We start from the raw sequence: 18,755 nt of genomic DNA, 5'->3' as shown, positions 1-18,755 counted from the left end.
TCAATTATAAATAATTTTTTAAAATAAATACATGTTAATCTAGAATGCTCCTTAATTTGTTAACAAATCTTTGTTATTTATAGAAAAAGATAGCAAATACAAAATAAGTGATTGATGTGATCGTTCATGGGTATTCTTTAATTTTTATGACTGTATGTTGCTTTTTAATACTTAGCAAAGCAAGGTCGAATAACAAAAATTTTTGAAGAACACAATTATAAAATAGCTCAGAACACTTACTGTGTAATAGTAATCATCAAAATATGGCGTGCCGGTATTTAACTGCAGCATTTGAATATTTAGCAACCATTGTTTTTCTCTCATCGTCATAAGACCAGCGTATTCGTCCTTTGGTTCTTGGTCTCTTTGCTGGTGGTGTCTGTAGCTTCCACTATCATGCCTTGATCTGCAAAACAAATAATGAATAGTGACATGACAAACTTATATACAACTTTGAGGAAATTAAAGGTTGATCAGAAAACTATAGGACAGAAAACCTACGCTAGGAATGACAAAAATTTAATTTGCCTGATCTAGATCTGATAAGGTTCTTTTGCACTATTCTCACACCAAAAAGTTTAAAGACTACGAACTAAGACAAAGAAAGAGAAAAAGTACATTGTACTTTACAAAATAAACTACACAACAAAAAAAATATCAGATAAGGACAGAAATGAAGATCTAGGAGTAATACTAAATTGCTAAATACTAATACTTAGGGCCGGTTGTTCGAACGCTAATTAAGAAGTTGATTATAATTAAGTCCCCTTAACAACCATCAAATAATAACACCCCTCATTCGTACGTCAATCAGTTGATTGTAATCAATTATGTCAATTATCGTTGTGATAATTAACATAATTGATTGATTAATTAATTATTAATTAACATAACAATTATTAACATAATTGATTAATAAATCTCATAATTGTAATCAGTTATGTTTTCAGCAACCCATACAAAGTTGACATTGACAGTTGGTGACAGTAATTAAATATTTGATAATGATCAGTTGATTCCATCTTTGATTAGCGTTCGAACAACCGACCCTTAATGGTTTAAATGTCACCAAAAGACCACCAGAAAAGCTGAATAAGCTTCAACGGCAAGCATGCTTAATCATAACAGAAGCGACAGAGGCGGAAAAACGTCAGGAAACAAGGCGAAAAGAAATTGGATTGGAAATGGCACCAGATGCTACGCAACCTAAATATTATAATGTTGAAACGCCGTTTACCATCGTCTTTCCAGGAAGGGACGAATGGGAGTACAATAAAACGAATCTCGTAAAGGTAGATCAATGCTGCATACAGACGGCTCTGGACCCCATGAAGAAGTTGAAGCTGAAGTATGTAGAGCAGAGGTTCCCAACCAGTGTGCCGCCCTGAAGTCTTACTGCCTTTTTTACTAGTATTTACTTTTTTAATTCGCCATGATAATAACTTTTACCGGCTATTTTTCATTGAATAAAACGTTTGTTCTGCGCTTGTCTGCTGTTTCAATAGTTCGACACTCGACCAACAGAAGCTACCAACGGTAGCTATCATATATTACCGCTTGTAGCGATAGCGTTTGAAGACACTCACATCTCACCAGTGTTACCAGGTTTAGTGAAATTTCACTAGATTTAATGATTTTTTAGATTATTTACCCAAGTGTGCCGTGGATGAACGAGTTTCTAAGTTAGTGTGCCTCAAGCCTAAAAATGTTGGGAACCGCTGATGTAGAGAAATACCAAGACTAATTTTTAGTGAAAGCCTAAGTAATTACTTCGCTATATTCCATGAAGAAATTTGTGTTATACAGATGTGCCTGAAAGAACTAATACAGTGGTACTATAGGGATAGATCTATAAAAAATATATCGGATAGCCAGACAGCATTAAAAGTACTGGAATAGAATCAAATTGACTCCAGATGTGGGAGCACGCAAAATATAATTCTATTTATAATTAAGTATTTTCTATGGGAAATAAGCCACAATTTTACTAAAAAATGAATTTATTAACGTTTCGAAGCCCACGGGTCCAAATCGGGCTTCGAAACGTTAATAAATACATTTTTTAGTAAAATTGTGGCTTATTTCCCATAGAAAATACTTAATTAAACCCGATTTGGGCTTCGAAACGTTAATAAATTCATTTTTTAGTAAAATTGTGGCTTATTTCCCATAGAAAATACTTAATTATAAAAATGCCACAAGGAAATAGCTTCAGAACAACATAATTCTATTTTGCTGACGTCACAAAAGGAATTTCACAATGCGAGAATCGACGGTTGCTAGGCAACGTGACGTCACTAAAATAGAATTCTATTTTGCGTGCTCCCACTACAGGTTAGTTTGGATCTGATTTTAATTTGATTCGGATCGGAAAAAGTAGTTAAGTTTACTCTGGGTGCCTGGACATATGGTATTGAAGGGAACGAAAAAGCGAAACTACTTGCCAGTGGATGGACAAGAGAAACTGAGTTATATGTAAACTTCGTGACCCTTGACCTATTAATATAGAGCAGTGATACTCAACCTGCGGCCCCCTAGAGTTTTTTATGCGACCTGAAGGCTAACTACTAAAGGGCCCTGTGATCAAATTATTTGTCAAATTCCACTTGTTTTTCAAATTATTTGATAGTGTGCCGATGTGTTTGAGGCGTGTTCGGGCGTGAGGCAGACAATTTAATGACTTTAATTTTAAATTATATCGAAATTTTTAAGAACTCTGATTAAAAAGCAAGGTATTATTAACTTTTAATAATAAATTATTAAAGTTAATGAACAAATACTCATTTTAAAAATAATCAATACCTATTTACTACATTGCAACGACCTATTTAGTAATCACAAGAAAAATTCAGGTCCGGATTAACAAAAATTTCTTTTTTAAATAATTGTGACCTTGAAACAACACCCTGTATATTAAAATTTTCAAAATTCGTCTGCACATTTGAAAAGGGCACAAAAAGCTTAGTTGAATTGCTCGCTTCAATTTTTTGCGCAGATAATTTCATGGCATTAATTTCGAAATTATATCGAAATTTTTCTTTTGAAAGTTCGAGTTCTTAAAAGTTTCGACATAATTTAAAAATTAAAAACAATGAATTGTCTGCGCAAAAAAATGGAAGCTCCATTAAAGCTATTTTCAAATAATGTGCAAACTGGTTTTGAAAATTTCAATATGCAGGATGTTGATTCAAGGTCACAATGGATTTATAATTTTGTTTACTCCGGACCTGGATTTTTCTTGTGATTAGTAGTTGGGCGATTTGGGTTGGGTTCTAAATGTGACATACGTGTACCGAATATCAAAAAAATATACAAGGTGGTTCTAAAGTTATGGGTAAAATCGATAAAACACCCTGTAACTCGGTGATAAAGTCGATGGAGCAATAAATTTAGTACGTCTAGAATCGCCTCATTTAGATCTATTCACCATTCAAGTATTTTCGTTTCCCAATGAAACACCCTGTATACTACTTCGTCTTGATTGCGGCCCGCAAGCTGTGGCAATAGCTACTATGTGGCCCAGGAAAGAAAAAGGTTGAGTATCGCTGATATAGAGAGTTCTTCCTTCGACCCTGTCAAACGTACGTAACAAGTTTCAAGACTTTACATTCGCTGCCACCTGACTCCAACAGGCGTTTTGCGTGCGTGTGTCAGGTGCCACCGACGCCTGTTGGTGTTCATAACCTGTGGAATTAAATAGAGTTTTTTTCGTAGTGGCACGTGGCACCATACAAAAGTAACTGAATATACAGGGTGTAACAAAAATACAGGTCATAAATTAAATCACATATTCTGGGACCAAAAATAGTTCGATTGAACCTAACTTACCTTAGTACAAATATGCACACAAAAAAAGTTACAGCCCTTTGAAGTTACAAAATGAAAATCGATTTTTTCCGATATATCGAAAACTATTAGAGATTTTTTAATGAAAATGGACATGTGGCATTCTTATGGCATGAACATCCTAAAAAGAAATTATATTGAAATTTGTGCAGCCCATAAAAATTTTATGGGGGTTTTGTTGCCTTAAACCCCCCCCCCCCAAACTTTTATATGCGTCCCAATTAAATTATTTTTGTAGTACCATTAGTTAAACACAATGTTTTTAAAACTTCTTTGCCCCTTAGTACGTTTTCGATAAATCAGTTTTAATCGAGATGCGGCTTCTTTTTTAATATGTTTACATAAAAATTTTATGGGGGTTTTGTGCCTTTAAACCCTCCAAATGTTTGTGTACGTTCCAATTAAACTATTATTGCTGTACCATTAGTTAAACACAGTGTTTTTAAAACTTTTTTGCCTCAGTATTTTTTAGATAAGGCACCTTTTATCGAGATGTGGCTTCTTTTTTAATATGGTTCAAAGTATACCTCAAACTGTAATTTATATACATAAATTTTCATATTATTACCAAGTCTCTAAAATCGTACTTAACAGTACACAAATATGTGGTGGATTTGACAAAATATTCAAAATATCTAAAAAAAAACTAACTTTTCGAAAAAGTACTAAGAGGCAAAAAAGTTTTAAAAACATTGTGTTTAACTAATTGTGCCACAATGATAATTTAATTGGAACGTACACAAAAGTTTGAGGGGGTTTAAGAGAACAAAACCCCCATAAAATTTTTATGGGGTACACAAATTTCCCTATAATTTATTTTTCAGATGTTCCTATCATAAGAATGTCACATGTCCGTTTTCAATAAGAAACCTCAAACAGTGTTCGATATATTGAAAAAAAGGGCTGTACATACTTCTTTTAGGTGCACATTTGTGTAAGGTAAGTTAGGTTCAATCGAACTATTTTTGGTCCCAGAATATGTGATTAAATTTATGACCTGTATTTTTGTTACACCCTGTATAGTGGCAGCGAATGTATTAAGGAGCTATCGCACAGAGACACGGGCAAACGGATAAATAACGACGCAATTTCCAGAAGGACTTGTCGGGTTCGTAATAATAATGAACAGAAATAAGGGTATTACGGTATTACCTTCTGAGAAAGAGAATAAAGAGAACAACAATGGACTAAAGACAGTAAAAAAAGCTGAACAAAGGAATAAAACAAATTACACCACAATTTGACGCTCAGATGCCTAAAGGAATCTTGAAAATAAAATTCGAATACGTAGATACTATTACTAATAATTACATGCATGGTTTTCAACCGGCTAGTTTATTTATATGTGGTCAGTTACACGTGGGTACATACGATCCCCTTCCCATTTCAGTGGGCCCACCTTTGGAATTTGCTGTTTAAGGCAATTACCATTAACAAATGATCATCTACATATCTATATAAGTTCCCATATTAATTATTATTGGATTGTTCATTAATATTTATTGTAAACATTACCGTCATGTTTTTTTATTTATTTCAACATTAATAAAAAAATCGCTAAATCGTGGCTTTTGATTCACTTACATCAATATACATTGATTTTTACATAACTATCTTAAAATCAGAGCTAACTGTGGAAAATTATATCAAAACAATTGCAATGAATGTCAAATATATTTTATTATGATATTGTCACGGTCCCAGGCCGGCCCTGTCCACACCAGAAGCTTCTGGCTTTTGGCGACGGACTGTCTGAGACCCCTTTTTAAATTTGATTTATGTGTTTAAAAGGGGGACCTTTTTAACAGGTACACACCTCGATGTTTCTTTTTGTTCTAGAAAATGTAGTTTGTGTAAATAACCCTTCGATTGTTATTCTAGAATAGGATGTTCTAGAATTCTTAGTTATGTGTTTTATTAGTGTTGTAGTTAAATTAAGTGTTAATTGTACGTTTTATAAATAAAACAATATCAAGTAAGTCTTTGGTTTATTTAATAATAAATTCAGTGTTTTACTTCTTGTTTAGATGTAAGTTATTAAAAATAAATAAAGTCATTTAAGATTAAACATTAGTGCCTAAAAGAACATAAAAACATAAATAATAAAGTCAACCGCGTAAAGTCAGTTTTGTAACAATATTATAAAGCCTACTATCGTTCGTCGAGATCGAGTTATCGATGGAAATGAGTGGAGGTAAAGTTATGGATGAGAACATTTGTTCAATCATCAACTGATTTTTTAGTTCTGGAAAATCCAATTCGGAAATCGCGAATATGTTTCAACTGTCACAGTATAATGTAAGAAATATAGGTAGGAGATACAACACCTCAGGTTCTGTCATCACAAAACCTATAAATGTAGGAAAAAGTAAAATAAACGAAGCAGATCAAAGGGGATTAAGACGCATTATAGTGAAAAAACGACGTGCAACTTATCTAGATTTAAGTGTTTTGTGGAGTAACCTAGTTGGAAGACACGTTCTTAGATCAACATGTCACCGAGGGGCCCACAAATTAAGATTTGCTACTTACAAAGTAATTGATAAAGTTGAAAAAATCAATACGAATTATTTTTGAAAATTTTTATTTGATCTCAGCCTAATGAAAATCCAGTCTTTTACAACACAAGAAAAATAGGTTAAAATGGTCAAAAGAGCATGGAGTACAATGGGATGCAATACAATGGAGTGATGAATCCAGATTTGAAGTGTGTGTTGGAGTCGAGTTGGAGACAGTAGGAGTCGAGTTATTCGCACGAAAAATAAAGCTTTTCAGCCTTACTGTCTTAACAGAAAAGTCAAATTTCCTACGTTGATCATGGTCTGGGGCAACTTATCGTGGAAAGGTGTGGAAAAGTTGCATTTTATCGATGGAATTTTAAATACAGGCAAATAATATTTGAAGCTTTTAAATGATATCTTACCGATTGTGAATTTGTGAAACAAAGTCATTTCAATTAGTTAAAATTAGCGAAAGATTTTGTCTTCCAACGGGATGGCGTAGGTTGACATACCTTAAAAAAAGAGTTTAAACAGGATTGGAAACCATGGTATACCACTTCTAGAATACGGTTCTAACTGCCCCGACTTGTCCCCGAGGGAAACTTTCGCGCCTCTTTGTGGCGCGAAATAAAAATATATTGGAGAAACATCCTGCTAGGTCCGTCAAAGAATTGAAGCAAAACGTGCAAGAAATATGGAATTCATTTACACCAGAGTGTTGCCAGAACTTTGTAAAAACTACGCCTCGAAGAATTTTGAATCTAATTAAAAATAAAAGGGATGCCACTCAGTTGTAAACATCCACATTTGTTTTGTTAAAATTAGATATTTTTTACGTTTTTTTTTTAAATTTATTGTTTTTTCTACTTAATTAATAGTTTTTATTAATTTAAAACATTGTGTATACTTCAAAAATTCAAAATTATCGATGAATTAAAACTTTCAAAGTTTAGGTATGCTTGACTTTTGTTTTTGTTCTATAAAATTGGATTTTCTTTTCAATCTACATTGGGTTAACTGATATGGGAAAAGGCTTGTAATCGTTGTAAATATATCTTTCTGTTTAGTTAAAGATTTCTTCGTTTGTCCATATAATTATTTTTAATTGCTCTAATTTTATTCTGAAGGCAAGAAGCATTAGTTTTATGTATTTATTTATGATTTTTATTATTGCAGAGCAATAATTTTTGTAATAAAATTAGGTCGTAGCAAATTTGCTACATCATGTCTAATTGCCGTAAAATTTTTATTGTGTTGCTGTGAATATTACGTTATTTTCAATTTTTTCTTACCTTTTAGATCTTATATCAATAAAAATAAAAAAATATGAAAAAAATATTTTTAAGAAACGCTTTTCTTTAGTTACGAGTGACTAAAATTAAACATATAAAAAAATCAACTAGAAAGCAAAAAATAAAAAAAAATTGAAAAATCTAACACATTCGTCAAAGAAAAGAGTGGAGCGTCTTCATCGAATAAACGGTTTTCGTACCACGCTTTTCTTTAAGAGGATCGGTACGTATTTTCGGCTGCAATGCTATTCAAATGGGGATTAATTTTTTTCGAATCCTGAGAAAACTAATAAGTATTTTTGAAAAATTTAAACGCAGAATGAAAGATTACGTTATTAGCGAGGGCCGAAAGTCCCTGAGAACTTCTATAATGTTTATTTAAATAAGTTACAGGGGTGAAAAACTAAGAGAAAATTTAGTGTGATTTTTAATTTCAAATATCTCATTCAAAATAAACTTTTTATTTATTCTAAGGGATTTTCGGCCCTCGGTAATAATTTAATCTTTCATTCTGCATTTAAATTTTTCAAAAATATTTATTGGTTTTTTCAGGATTCGAAAAAAATGAACACAATGCCGTGGTAATATTTTCCAAATCTATCTTTGTCTTACAACGCACTCAGCCGAATATAATATTGTCAGCATATATTGTCAGTCAGACACTGACAATCAGTGACAATTTTAAATATTTGACATTGCATCGGGAATATTTTGAGGTATTGATTAAATATTATTGATATAATATAGTGTATTTGATAAATAATTGATTTAAGACGTGAACTTAATAAAAAGTTATTTATTGTGTATTATTTGTGGAAGATCCAAGCAGAGAATACATCAGGATAATATATTCTGTGATCCAAGTATTTTGTTGTTAAAGATGTTCAAAATTGTAAGCGTTCCATAACAATATATTATTAAAAAATCACTTTAACACTTTTCCTCTTTTCTCGATTGAGTATTAGTTTTTGTTGTACAAATAAATTATTACAATCACTGAATACATAGTTAGTGAAAAAATTATCACATTTATTAACTGAATTATTAATTTGCAATTATAAAAATAACAGTTATCCAAGAACATTCAAAAGCCATCTCTTTAAATTAATGATGACATTTTCAAGTAGAATGACATTCTAGTAATGTTTACATATCCATACCAGTGTGAATTTTACTACACGTAATTTGCCGTGTAAAGACAGAAAAAGTAGGGATACACGTAAAATATTTGCGAATTATGTACCCATAGCCTTAACGAATGTGTTAGATTTTTTCAATTTTTTTTTTAATTTTTGCTTTTTAGTTGATTTTTTTATAATATGTTTAATTTTAGTCACTCGTAACTAAAGAGAAGCGTTTTTTAAAAATATTTTTTTCATATTTTTTTTATTTTTTTACTTTTTAGTCTTACACTTTTCAAACATTAAAATATATCGTCATGTTTATTAAAATATCTATAAAACATATGATGTACTAACATGAAAAGTAGTCGGAATCGGCAAAAAATTTGAAACTTTATTGTTTATTCATGAAGTATAGTGTAAACAATTAACGTAAAAAGTGAAATTATGTATAGTTCATATCATTAGCTACAATCCGTAAAAGTTTCAAGTTTCTACATTGTAAAAAACAGGAGAATTCAAATTTGTCCATTCTCGAGATAATGAATTTATGCAAACTCAAACGTCCTCACTTATCCTACAGTGTCGCGCCCGCTTGATTAGCAATTAAAAAACAAAGGAGTTTTCGATATTGTATTGCAAAAACTCTTCGGGATTTCATCAATCGATGTTTAAAGAATATCTACCTACCTTGGCAACATTGAAATTTTCAGTTAAATGTCCGATTCAGGGTTAAAAATGGCCGATTTCGCAATTTTTAATCGCTTATATGTCAATTAGAGAAAAGTCACTAAAGACCTTTTCTGTTTGGAATGACTCAAAAAAAAACTTTATTCGATGCAAAAAAAATAATTTTAGGAAAAAACCCTATCCTTTCCCCTCGCCTGGCAAGGTCTTATGCTGTTCAGAATCCCCTGTCATTGTACATATTTCTTCTAAATGACTTAATCAAACACATACTTAAATTTAAACTTTACAGGAGAAAGTTTTTCTCCCCTTAAATATGCACTTTTCGATTCACCTGGTAGATACACGTGCAAGGCTAATGCCTGCCAGGTCATGGTTTTTAGCCTTAGTGTGCTATGAACTATCACTATACAAATTTCTAGCCTTACAGGAAGACCGTTACTCGAGGGTTCACTAGCTCTTCGACTATAATGTATTTTGCTTTCATTTCTAATACCATCACTTAATGACATACAACTAGTAATGGAAGTTAAACTTAAAAAAACTTATAAAAAATAAAAAAAAAAAAAAACGTTTGTACCTTTCTTTTTGCTGGTGTTGGAGAGACTGATGGTGGATTTGCTGATGAGGCTGCTGATGGTGTTGTTGATTGATGTTGTTGTGGTGTATACGTTGCTGTTGCTGATTCATATTCGTCATAGCACGAGCGAGTGGGGGAGGAAACGGAAAACCAATCTATAAAATATGAAATGCTTAAAATAATCATAAGAATACTGTAGAAACTAGTTTATGGAATAGGTCTTGGGCCCACAATTTAATTATTACCTACCTTATGAGGCTTTTTTTATTCAGTTATCCATTTTGAGTCGGACAACTTTTCTATTTCGGAAAATTTTCGGGTGGGGCGATTCATAAATATAGAGATTTCTAAAATTTGGCGAGTCCTGACAACTGAAGTACCTTTAAAAATGAAAATGTTATGTCTGAAAATATTACCAGTTAATTGTAAATATTTTTATCAAACAATTCTGCAAAAATCAGCTGTGAGGTTTCCTATCAATTTTATGACTCTTTATGATGCGTGCCCCCCCCCCCCATATGCGGACGCACTATGGACTTTTCTATGATGAAATAGAAAAGTTGCCCGACTCGACATGAAAAAACAGAATAAAAAAAAGAGTGTGTGTACTTTGTACGCGCATAAGAAGTTCTATTATTATGACGTCAACGATATAAATGTTTTAATTAAAATAATACCAAAAAAAAGTAAGAAATGCCACAACATGAGGTGTTCGCAAGCGGTCACCCATGCAAAACTGAACCGCAGTCGACACTGCTTGACTATGGTCATCGGGCGACAACCGATGTAGTCAGTGTGCTATGGCCGTAAAATTGATACCAAAATAAATTATTTTGACAGATTGTGCAAATATTATTAAGTTTCTTTTCATCATATTTGAATACTAATTATCCTATTTCCAACGAAGACAAATCCAAATACTCAAAAACTATAATAAATATATTTACTAAAAACACCAATATATTTTTATCACACTTTATTTGCACTGATACATACGTAACTTAAAGGATTTAGCAACCTACTTCACTTTTACCTGGGCGCTTACTTCATACCGTTATTTGTATAAAAATTCACTATCAATAATTTTCTAAATCGCGCCTAAAGACGTATAACTTCAAAAAAAGTTTCATGAAGGGGTAATATTTTCTTTAAGCGTGGGCCCAAGGTCTGTAAAGTAAACCCAGATATACTTGAAAAGTAGCGTCATTTAGAACTCAACTAGTTAAAATGATTGGTAAAAAATTTTTGTATGGATCGTCATAATAAATAGACCATATTTGTATATCCTTTAATCATTATATCATTATTCTTCCTGGCCAACTTTTATTAAATACCTGACCTTGTTTTAGCAGCAGGCCATGTTTGAAAAGTCGCTCTAGTTCTTGAACTAGTAGCAGGTAGGTCTTGGAAAAAATTGCTGATCATCTTATATATAAAAATCAATTGCTGTTCAATAGTCTCGCTAAAACTCAGGAATGGCTGGACCGATTTGGCTAATTTTGATGTTGAATTGTTTGTGAAAGTTCAGGGAAGGCTTATACGGTTTTATATAGTCATTTTAGTAGCCACCAAAATATTTACAGCTATATGTATAAAAGTCTCTGGTCACAGTGTTAGTTGCCGTATTCCTCCGAAACGGTTTGACCGATTTTTATGAAATTTTACACTTTATGAAATTTTACACGTGGATTCGGCAGGTCTAAGAATAGGTTGTTATCTGTTTTTCATACCCGTAGGTCATAAGGGGGGTTGCCCATAATGCCCATGATTCCACAACTCTCATAATAATGACGTGAAAAATACGAAATTAGGTAGGTAGACTCCTTGCTGAATTCCGAGCAGAACCGTACTAAAATTTTTTCTCTAGCGCAATCGGTGTCCGAAATATAATATCTCAAGCACTAGAAATATTCTGAAAACAGAGGAAGAACGAGTGACAAATTCCACCGAAGAAAAGTGCAACTGTTTAACTTTTGGACTTAAATTGGACAAAATATGAATTTTTTAATTTTTCGAAATTTTTAAAAAATATCTCTAGACGGAACTTTTCTGACGAACCGCAAGCAGGAGAAAAATTCTGAGCACACGAAAAGGACAAGCACCAAATTATATAATTTTATTTAATTTTTATTATTTTGTTTAATTTTATTTGATTAACCAAAAAAATATGTTTAATAGTTTCAAATATATCGATATATTTTTGGCAAAGTAACGTTTAAGTAACATTAGTAAGTGACATTTTGGCGAAAATCATGTTTTTCCATTAAACTAACGCTATTATTTTTTAGAAGGTACTGCCAAAGTGTAGTAAGCCTAGAATTACTTTAAACATATAATATTATGTATAGGCTTACTACACTCTGGCAGTACCTCCTAAACAACAATAGCGTTAGTTTAATGGAAAAACATGATTTGCGCCAAAAATGTCACTTACGTTACTTTGCCAAAAATGTATCGATATTAATAAACAAATTTAAGAACGTAACTGTTACACTACAAACTTTATTTTGTTACTCCTAACTAAACTTTATTACTTCGAACGTCATGTGTAATTAATTGAAAATAATAATAAAACCTCATTCATATCGAGCATTATTTGTTTATTAATTACGAATTCCTTTTGTTTATTTTAAGTGTATTTTATACAAAAGTTTAGTTTTTTTTATTTATTGAAGCAGTACGAAGTCTGCCGGGTCAGCTATAGTCGAGGAAATGAAGCTGAAAAAATGGCAAAACCTCGCAATTTTTTCGTCCAGCATCGATTTGTACAAAAATTATTTGAGATTAGGCTCATTGCAGCCTCTATTTTATTTTCTATATTAAGCCGTTGTACGCTTTTGGTTTTTTAAGGGTGAAAACTGCCCCTAATTGTAAAAAATTATAAAACATTTGGTTCTTATTAGTTACATAATGATTGTTTTATGCTTTAAGATATACTATCATAATATTTCAACCCTTAAAACCACCCTTGTTGGAGCTATATATAAAAATTTACTTATCCTAAAAGAATAATTTCGGCTTGCATCGATTTACATAAAAATTTGGGATTAGGATCATCTCACCCTGTACTTCATATTCTATATCATACTTAAGGGCGTTGATTATTTTTAGGGGTGTAAACTACCCCTTATTGTCAAAAATTATATAAAAATATTGTAAACTTTAATATGGGTAAAATTTGGTTTTGATTTGTTAAATAATGATTGTTTTATACTTTAGGATATAATATCATAATATTTCAACCCTTAAAAGCCACCCTTAATGTTTTTATAAGTAAATATTTTAATAGATCTATACAGATAAAAAAGTACAATTAAGAATTACAAAAACATTTATTTACACAAAAATACGAATTTACAAATATGTACAAATACAAATAGTATTTTAGTCATCTTCCAGTATACGAACCGGTTCTGTGGTATTATACATACATTGAAAATCATCCATAAGCGGACTATCTGAATTTTTCGAAAAAAAAATTCGTTTTATAAACATAGCTCCTTCATTTTTGGCGATAAAAAGTTTTTTCAAAAATGACTGTAGGATTTTTGAAGAGTTATAAGAATGTGAAAACTAAATTCCGTAAGATCCCTTAGTTTTTAATTCGGGCGGGTTTAAAGGGCTCGAATAAGGAGGTGTTTGCTCGTATATAGAGGTTTTAAACAGCTGTATCTCGCTAACTGTTCACTGTAATGAAAATCTATGCACAAGGAAATTTTAGCTATTAAAAAAGCCACAATTTAGTAGTCCATCATTTTTTCGTATCTCCAGTATTTTTGGAGATATTTTGAAGTAAAAGGTGAAAAATGGGAAATTCCAAAAAATTAATTTTTCTTTAAACTCCAATTTTTCTAAAATTAGACCTTTTAAATAGGTCAAACCTTTTGCATGTATTGATAATACAAATGTAAAAGGAATTACAGAAAGGTAAATACCAATTTTTAATTGGGGGGGGGGGGGGGTAGTTTTCACTGACTTTTTCATAGAGAAAAGCAGGTACCGACCTTTTTTTGATCATAAATCGCTTAATTTTCAGGCTAGAAACTTTTTATTATTATTTTTTGAAAGGCCTAACTATATACTCAAAAAAAGATTATTTAAGTTTTTCTCGAAAAATGCAAAGTTTTTCCGTTATTTTACTTTGAATATTTAAAATTATGCATTTGACGAAAAAAGCTAACTTTTAACATGCCGTATCTCGGTTTGTATTGGTCTTAAATATATTACAGAAAAAGAATTTGGTTTGTGTTACTAAAAGATACAATTTTGATATCTACAGTTTTTTTGATTAAATGCATATTTTTCGAGGTATTCTCAAAAAACCTTCTAAAAAAGTCGATTTTTTCATCGAAAAACTGTTACTTTCAAGCGCGAATAACTCGAAAAATATTAGTTATACGAAGAAAATGTAAAAAACATTTTTTTCTTAGAATTGGGTGGGGTTTCTGAGATGGGGTGGCAACCACCCCCAAGGTTTTAGCGTACAGCGGCATGATATAGAAAATGATCCTTGGACTACTCCCTACCTTCTGTGAAAATTTCAAGTAAATCCATGCTGGACGAAAAAATTGCGAGCCAAAATGCTTCATTTCCTCGACTACTAGTAGAAGATATAAATTTAGGAAATATTGGAGCTGGAATAAACCAAGAAATAAAGTAATCTATTAAATAATCAAAATTAGATCAAGCAATTTGTTGGGATATAAAAATCATTAAAATGAATGAGGAAAATTAAATAAACGTGTGGACAAAATACACATACCTGGGAGTAATCTTCGATAGAACAGTAAAAGACAACGAGAAAATAAAGAAAGGAGTAACATAAGCTAGAAGAACAATTGGCTGCCTAAATGGAATACTTTGAAGCTCCGAAATAGGAAAATACAATATCTATGAAACACTAATTAAAAGCAGCAACTTTACGGATCAGAAACTTGGAGAATAACCGAGAACAACAGAAAAAAATTAGAAGCTGTAGAAAAGGATGTGTTTAGAAGATCGTTAGGTATATCCAGTAGGGAAAGAGTTCGAAATGAAGAAATAAGACGACGAATTGGAATAGATGGTTACTTAACAACAGACATTGAGAGCAAACAGATGATTTCGTATGGTCATGTTCAAAGAGTGGAAGACACACGATTGCCCAAAAAGATTATGCAGTGGGTACCACCAAACCGCAAAAAACAGGAGGACCCAAAAAGACATGGAAAGAAGGGGTCTCTAAAGCAATGAGCGCAAGAGATCTTAGAGATGGCCAATGTGATGATAGAAGGATGTGGAAGTTAGGCAACGGACAACGTTGAAAGACTCTCTCACTCAACCGTTCTCTCCAGCTCTTTCTGTGATGACATGCCCCTTCCTGTAGATTTCTGCTCTCCATTGCTTCGTCCACTTCATCTCTGAAGGCTCTACTCTGTTATTCAGTTTATCCAACGATTTTGGTCTGCTCTTCTGACACGTCCGTACCAGGTTAATCTTGTCTGTTCGATGTAGTCGATTATGTATGAGTTCACTCCCATTCTTCTCTTAATCTCTATGTTATTTATTTTATCTCTCCTTGTTACTCTGCAGCTTCTCCTTACGAATTCTATCTCTGTTGCTCTTATTTTATTTTTGGTTTTCTTATTTATTGTCCAATTTTCACACCCATAAGTGAGGATACTTCCTGTCATGGTATTAGATATTCTTCTTTTTGTTTTTATGCTGATGTTCTCATCCCATAGTATCGGGTTCAATTTTCGTATGCAGTCTCTTGTTTGTCCTAGTCTATTTTTTATATCTTCCTCAGTTCTTCCTTTATTTGATATTATAAAACCTAAATACTTGTACTTATCTGTTCCTCTGATTTGTTCACCTTCGTCTATTTCCAGTTGTTTTATTTCTGTATTCTCTGTTGGTAGGTATTCAGTTTTCTTTAGGTTTATTTCCATCCCATTCTTTGTATATTCCTGTTCAAGTTTCCTAATCATAAAACTCAGGTCATCTTCGTCTTGTGCGACCACTATTTAGTTGTCAGCAAAACTTATGATATGTAGATATTCGTTCCTTACTGATGGTATACCCATTCCTTAGCACTTCCTTTTCCATGCTTTCAGGGTTTTTTTCAGGAATATTTTGAACAGGGTAAGGGACTTGAACACAGTAAGAGACTTTGTCATCTTAAATGGACTGCATATTCTATTGTCCATTTTGATAGCTACGGTGTTATTCTTGTAGAGTGCTTTTACTGCTGTTATTAATCTTCGTGAGACTTCAATGTCTTCCATTGCTTCCACAGCTTGGCTATAGAGTATAGGTATTGAGTCATACACCTTTTTAAGGTCTAATTTAATCTGTTATTAAAGTTGATTAAATCAATCAGTTGATTAGGTGGTCTTAGTTTAACGTTTGACCAAACACCAAAACATGACACATATCAAACTTACAGCTCAAAAGTTATGAGGAATAGAAATTAATGTAAATTAATAAACAATGGGAGCAGATATTGTTTTGATCATTTGTTATTCCCCAACAATAGGTAGGAGTATGTATAGTTCCTCAGGATTCACCCTATATTATGGAGTATATGGAAAAGAAAGTTAACCAAGAAAAATTTTCAGACCTATAAATGAAAAGGAATAACTCGAATAAATTAAAGAGTTAGGAAGAAGTATTGTAACAACCCAATCAACAAGCAACACAGATGGCAACAAGTTATCCTCAATTCCTAATTCAACAATAACGAAAATTGTTATTGTTACCTATATTCTTTATATTAAATTTAAATTAATGTAGTTCTTACTAGAGACACAATAATTAAAAAGTTTGTTTCAAATACAAGCCTATTTTTATTTACTGTTAAAATGAATTAAACTGTGAAGGTTACGGACACAAAAAAAGTTATAAAACTTATCTGATTTCAGGCAATGGTATTGAAAATATCACATAAACAAATTAAATGTCAGATTGAAAATTTGAAAATTGTCTATTTTGATTTACTAAAAATATAATATCTAATACAACTAAAGAAATTTTAGAAATGTTAAAACCTTTGCACTACTTACTTAATTGTTATTGGTTTTGTAGTAGACTTTTTGCTATTTATATATTTTAATAATAAACAACAATGAACTTTGATTCAACTAAAAATTATTTTTGAATACTTTTTGAAAAGTATCCTAATTGTTAGTAGACTTTTGTCATATAAATATTAAAATAATAATGAATTGACAGCTTTGAATAAAAAACCCGAAGCTATTCTTCTTGTTTATTCTAGTTTTAAAATAACAAAAATCTTGTGAATAATAATGTAACGTCAGTCACGATTTTAATTTTTTGAGGTTATGTTGTCTTGATACCAAACATGCCGAGGTGATTTCACATAGTCCATTCACTCACGGTAAAATATTGCAAAACCTCAAGAAATGGAAAAAGCGACCATGATAGGTGAATAGCAAATGTTGGTCATTCTTTATATGTTCGAGGTCGCTAAATCTGAATATGAAGTATATTTTTATCTAGAATTGGTGGAACATGTTCAAAAATCAAATTTTATGCAAAAATGCGAAAAATCAATTTTGATCATTTTTCATATTTACCACGCTGTATCTTTGGTAGCTGTAAATCTTTCCTTTTGAAAATTTTACTGTGTCATCATTGAAGTATTTAGATAACAACGAGCTTTGTCCAAAATGTTTAAACGAACTAGAAGAGGAGTTGTTAATTTTTAAACATTCTGTCGTCAGATTTCGTTAGTTTCATGTTTACTTCAGAAAGTTGAGTGACAAACTTTTTAGTTTATAGTTTTAACTAAAACAGCAATAAAATATAATTCATGAAGACGTTTTATGGAAAATTTCAAGTCAAAATATGCAATATTAAAAAAGTTATATGACTTTGTAGACGAGTGGTACTCCCACAAAAAACGCTTATTTCTAGAGATGCTGACAACGGTGTGGTGAATGGCTAATTTTTGTCTTATTTTATGTTTTTGATGGTGCTGAAAACGAAAATCAGGTTTATTTTGATTTTAGATGGGGGAACATTGTCAAAATCGCAATTTTACCCTAAAAATTAGAAAAAAATGAATTCACGTTTTTCTTAAAATTAAAAGTTGCACCATTTTTTTCTATAAAACATTTTATTCTTTGTACCCCATATTTTAACATCAACTTGATTAAAAAGCTAAATTTCAAATTTTGTCACTCAACTTTTGCGATTAAACTTTGCAATTCAGGAATCAGGAACCTTTTGCTTCAAACAATATTTGCCTTAACAATAGTTGTCTAAATATGTACATCAAAGATGACACGGTAAAATTTTCAAAAATAAGTATTTACTGCGACCAAAAATACAGCGAGGTAAAGTTGAAAAATCATCGAAATTGATTTTTCGCATTTTTACATAAAATTGGATTTTTTAAGATGTTCCACCAACTCTAGATAAAAATAAATTTCATATTCAGATTCAGCGACCTCGAAAACGTAAAGAATCACCTAAATTGGTCATTCACCTTAAAGATGATTTTCGAGGTCGGTATAACGTAATTTTAGGGATTTCTGCCGCTCACCTATTGGATTGACATGAAATTTGGCATACACATAGCTAACATGTCAAAGAAAAAAAGTGATAGTGTGCCGATGTGTGCTTTTACTCTGGGGGTGAGTACCACCCTTTCTCGGAGTGAAAAAGCATACGTTTAAGTTAAGTCCGGAAATGGATAAATTGACTAATTCTAAGCAACTTTTGT

General features: G+C 31.7%; 1 protein-coding gene across 1 annotated transcript in view; it reads right to left on the bottom strand.

Annotated features, from left to right (window-relative positions):
• LOC114332579 (protein PAT1 homolog 1) overlaps nucleotides 1–18,755 on the bottom strand; it is a 74,078-nt gene that overhangs the window by 41,914 nt on the left and 13,409 nt on the right. The window contains exons 6-7 of the mRNA XM_050645926.1: nucleotides 10,028–10,182; nucleotides 241–406 (exon numbers count right to left, since the gene is read on the bottom strand). Of these exons, the coding sequence (XP_050501883.1) occupies nucleotides 241–406; nucleotides 10,028–10,182 (321 nt within the window). The remainder of the gene's footprint in view (nucleotides 1–240; nucleotides 407–10,027; nucleotides 10,183–18,755) is intronic.

Source organism: Diabrotica virgifera, chromosome 3 (genome assembly GCF_917563875.1).
Source record: "Diabrotica virgifera virgifera chromosome 3, PGI_DIABVI_V3a".
Taxonomy (NCBI): Eukaryota; Metazoa; Arthropoda; class Insecta; order Coleoptera; family Chrysomelidae; genus Diabrotica; species Diabrotica virgifera.
Note: the sequence above shows the minus strand (reverse complement) of the source record. Positions and strands in the feature narration are given on the sequence as shown.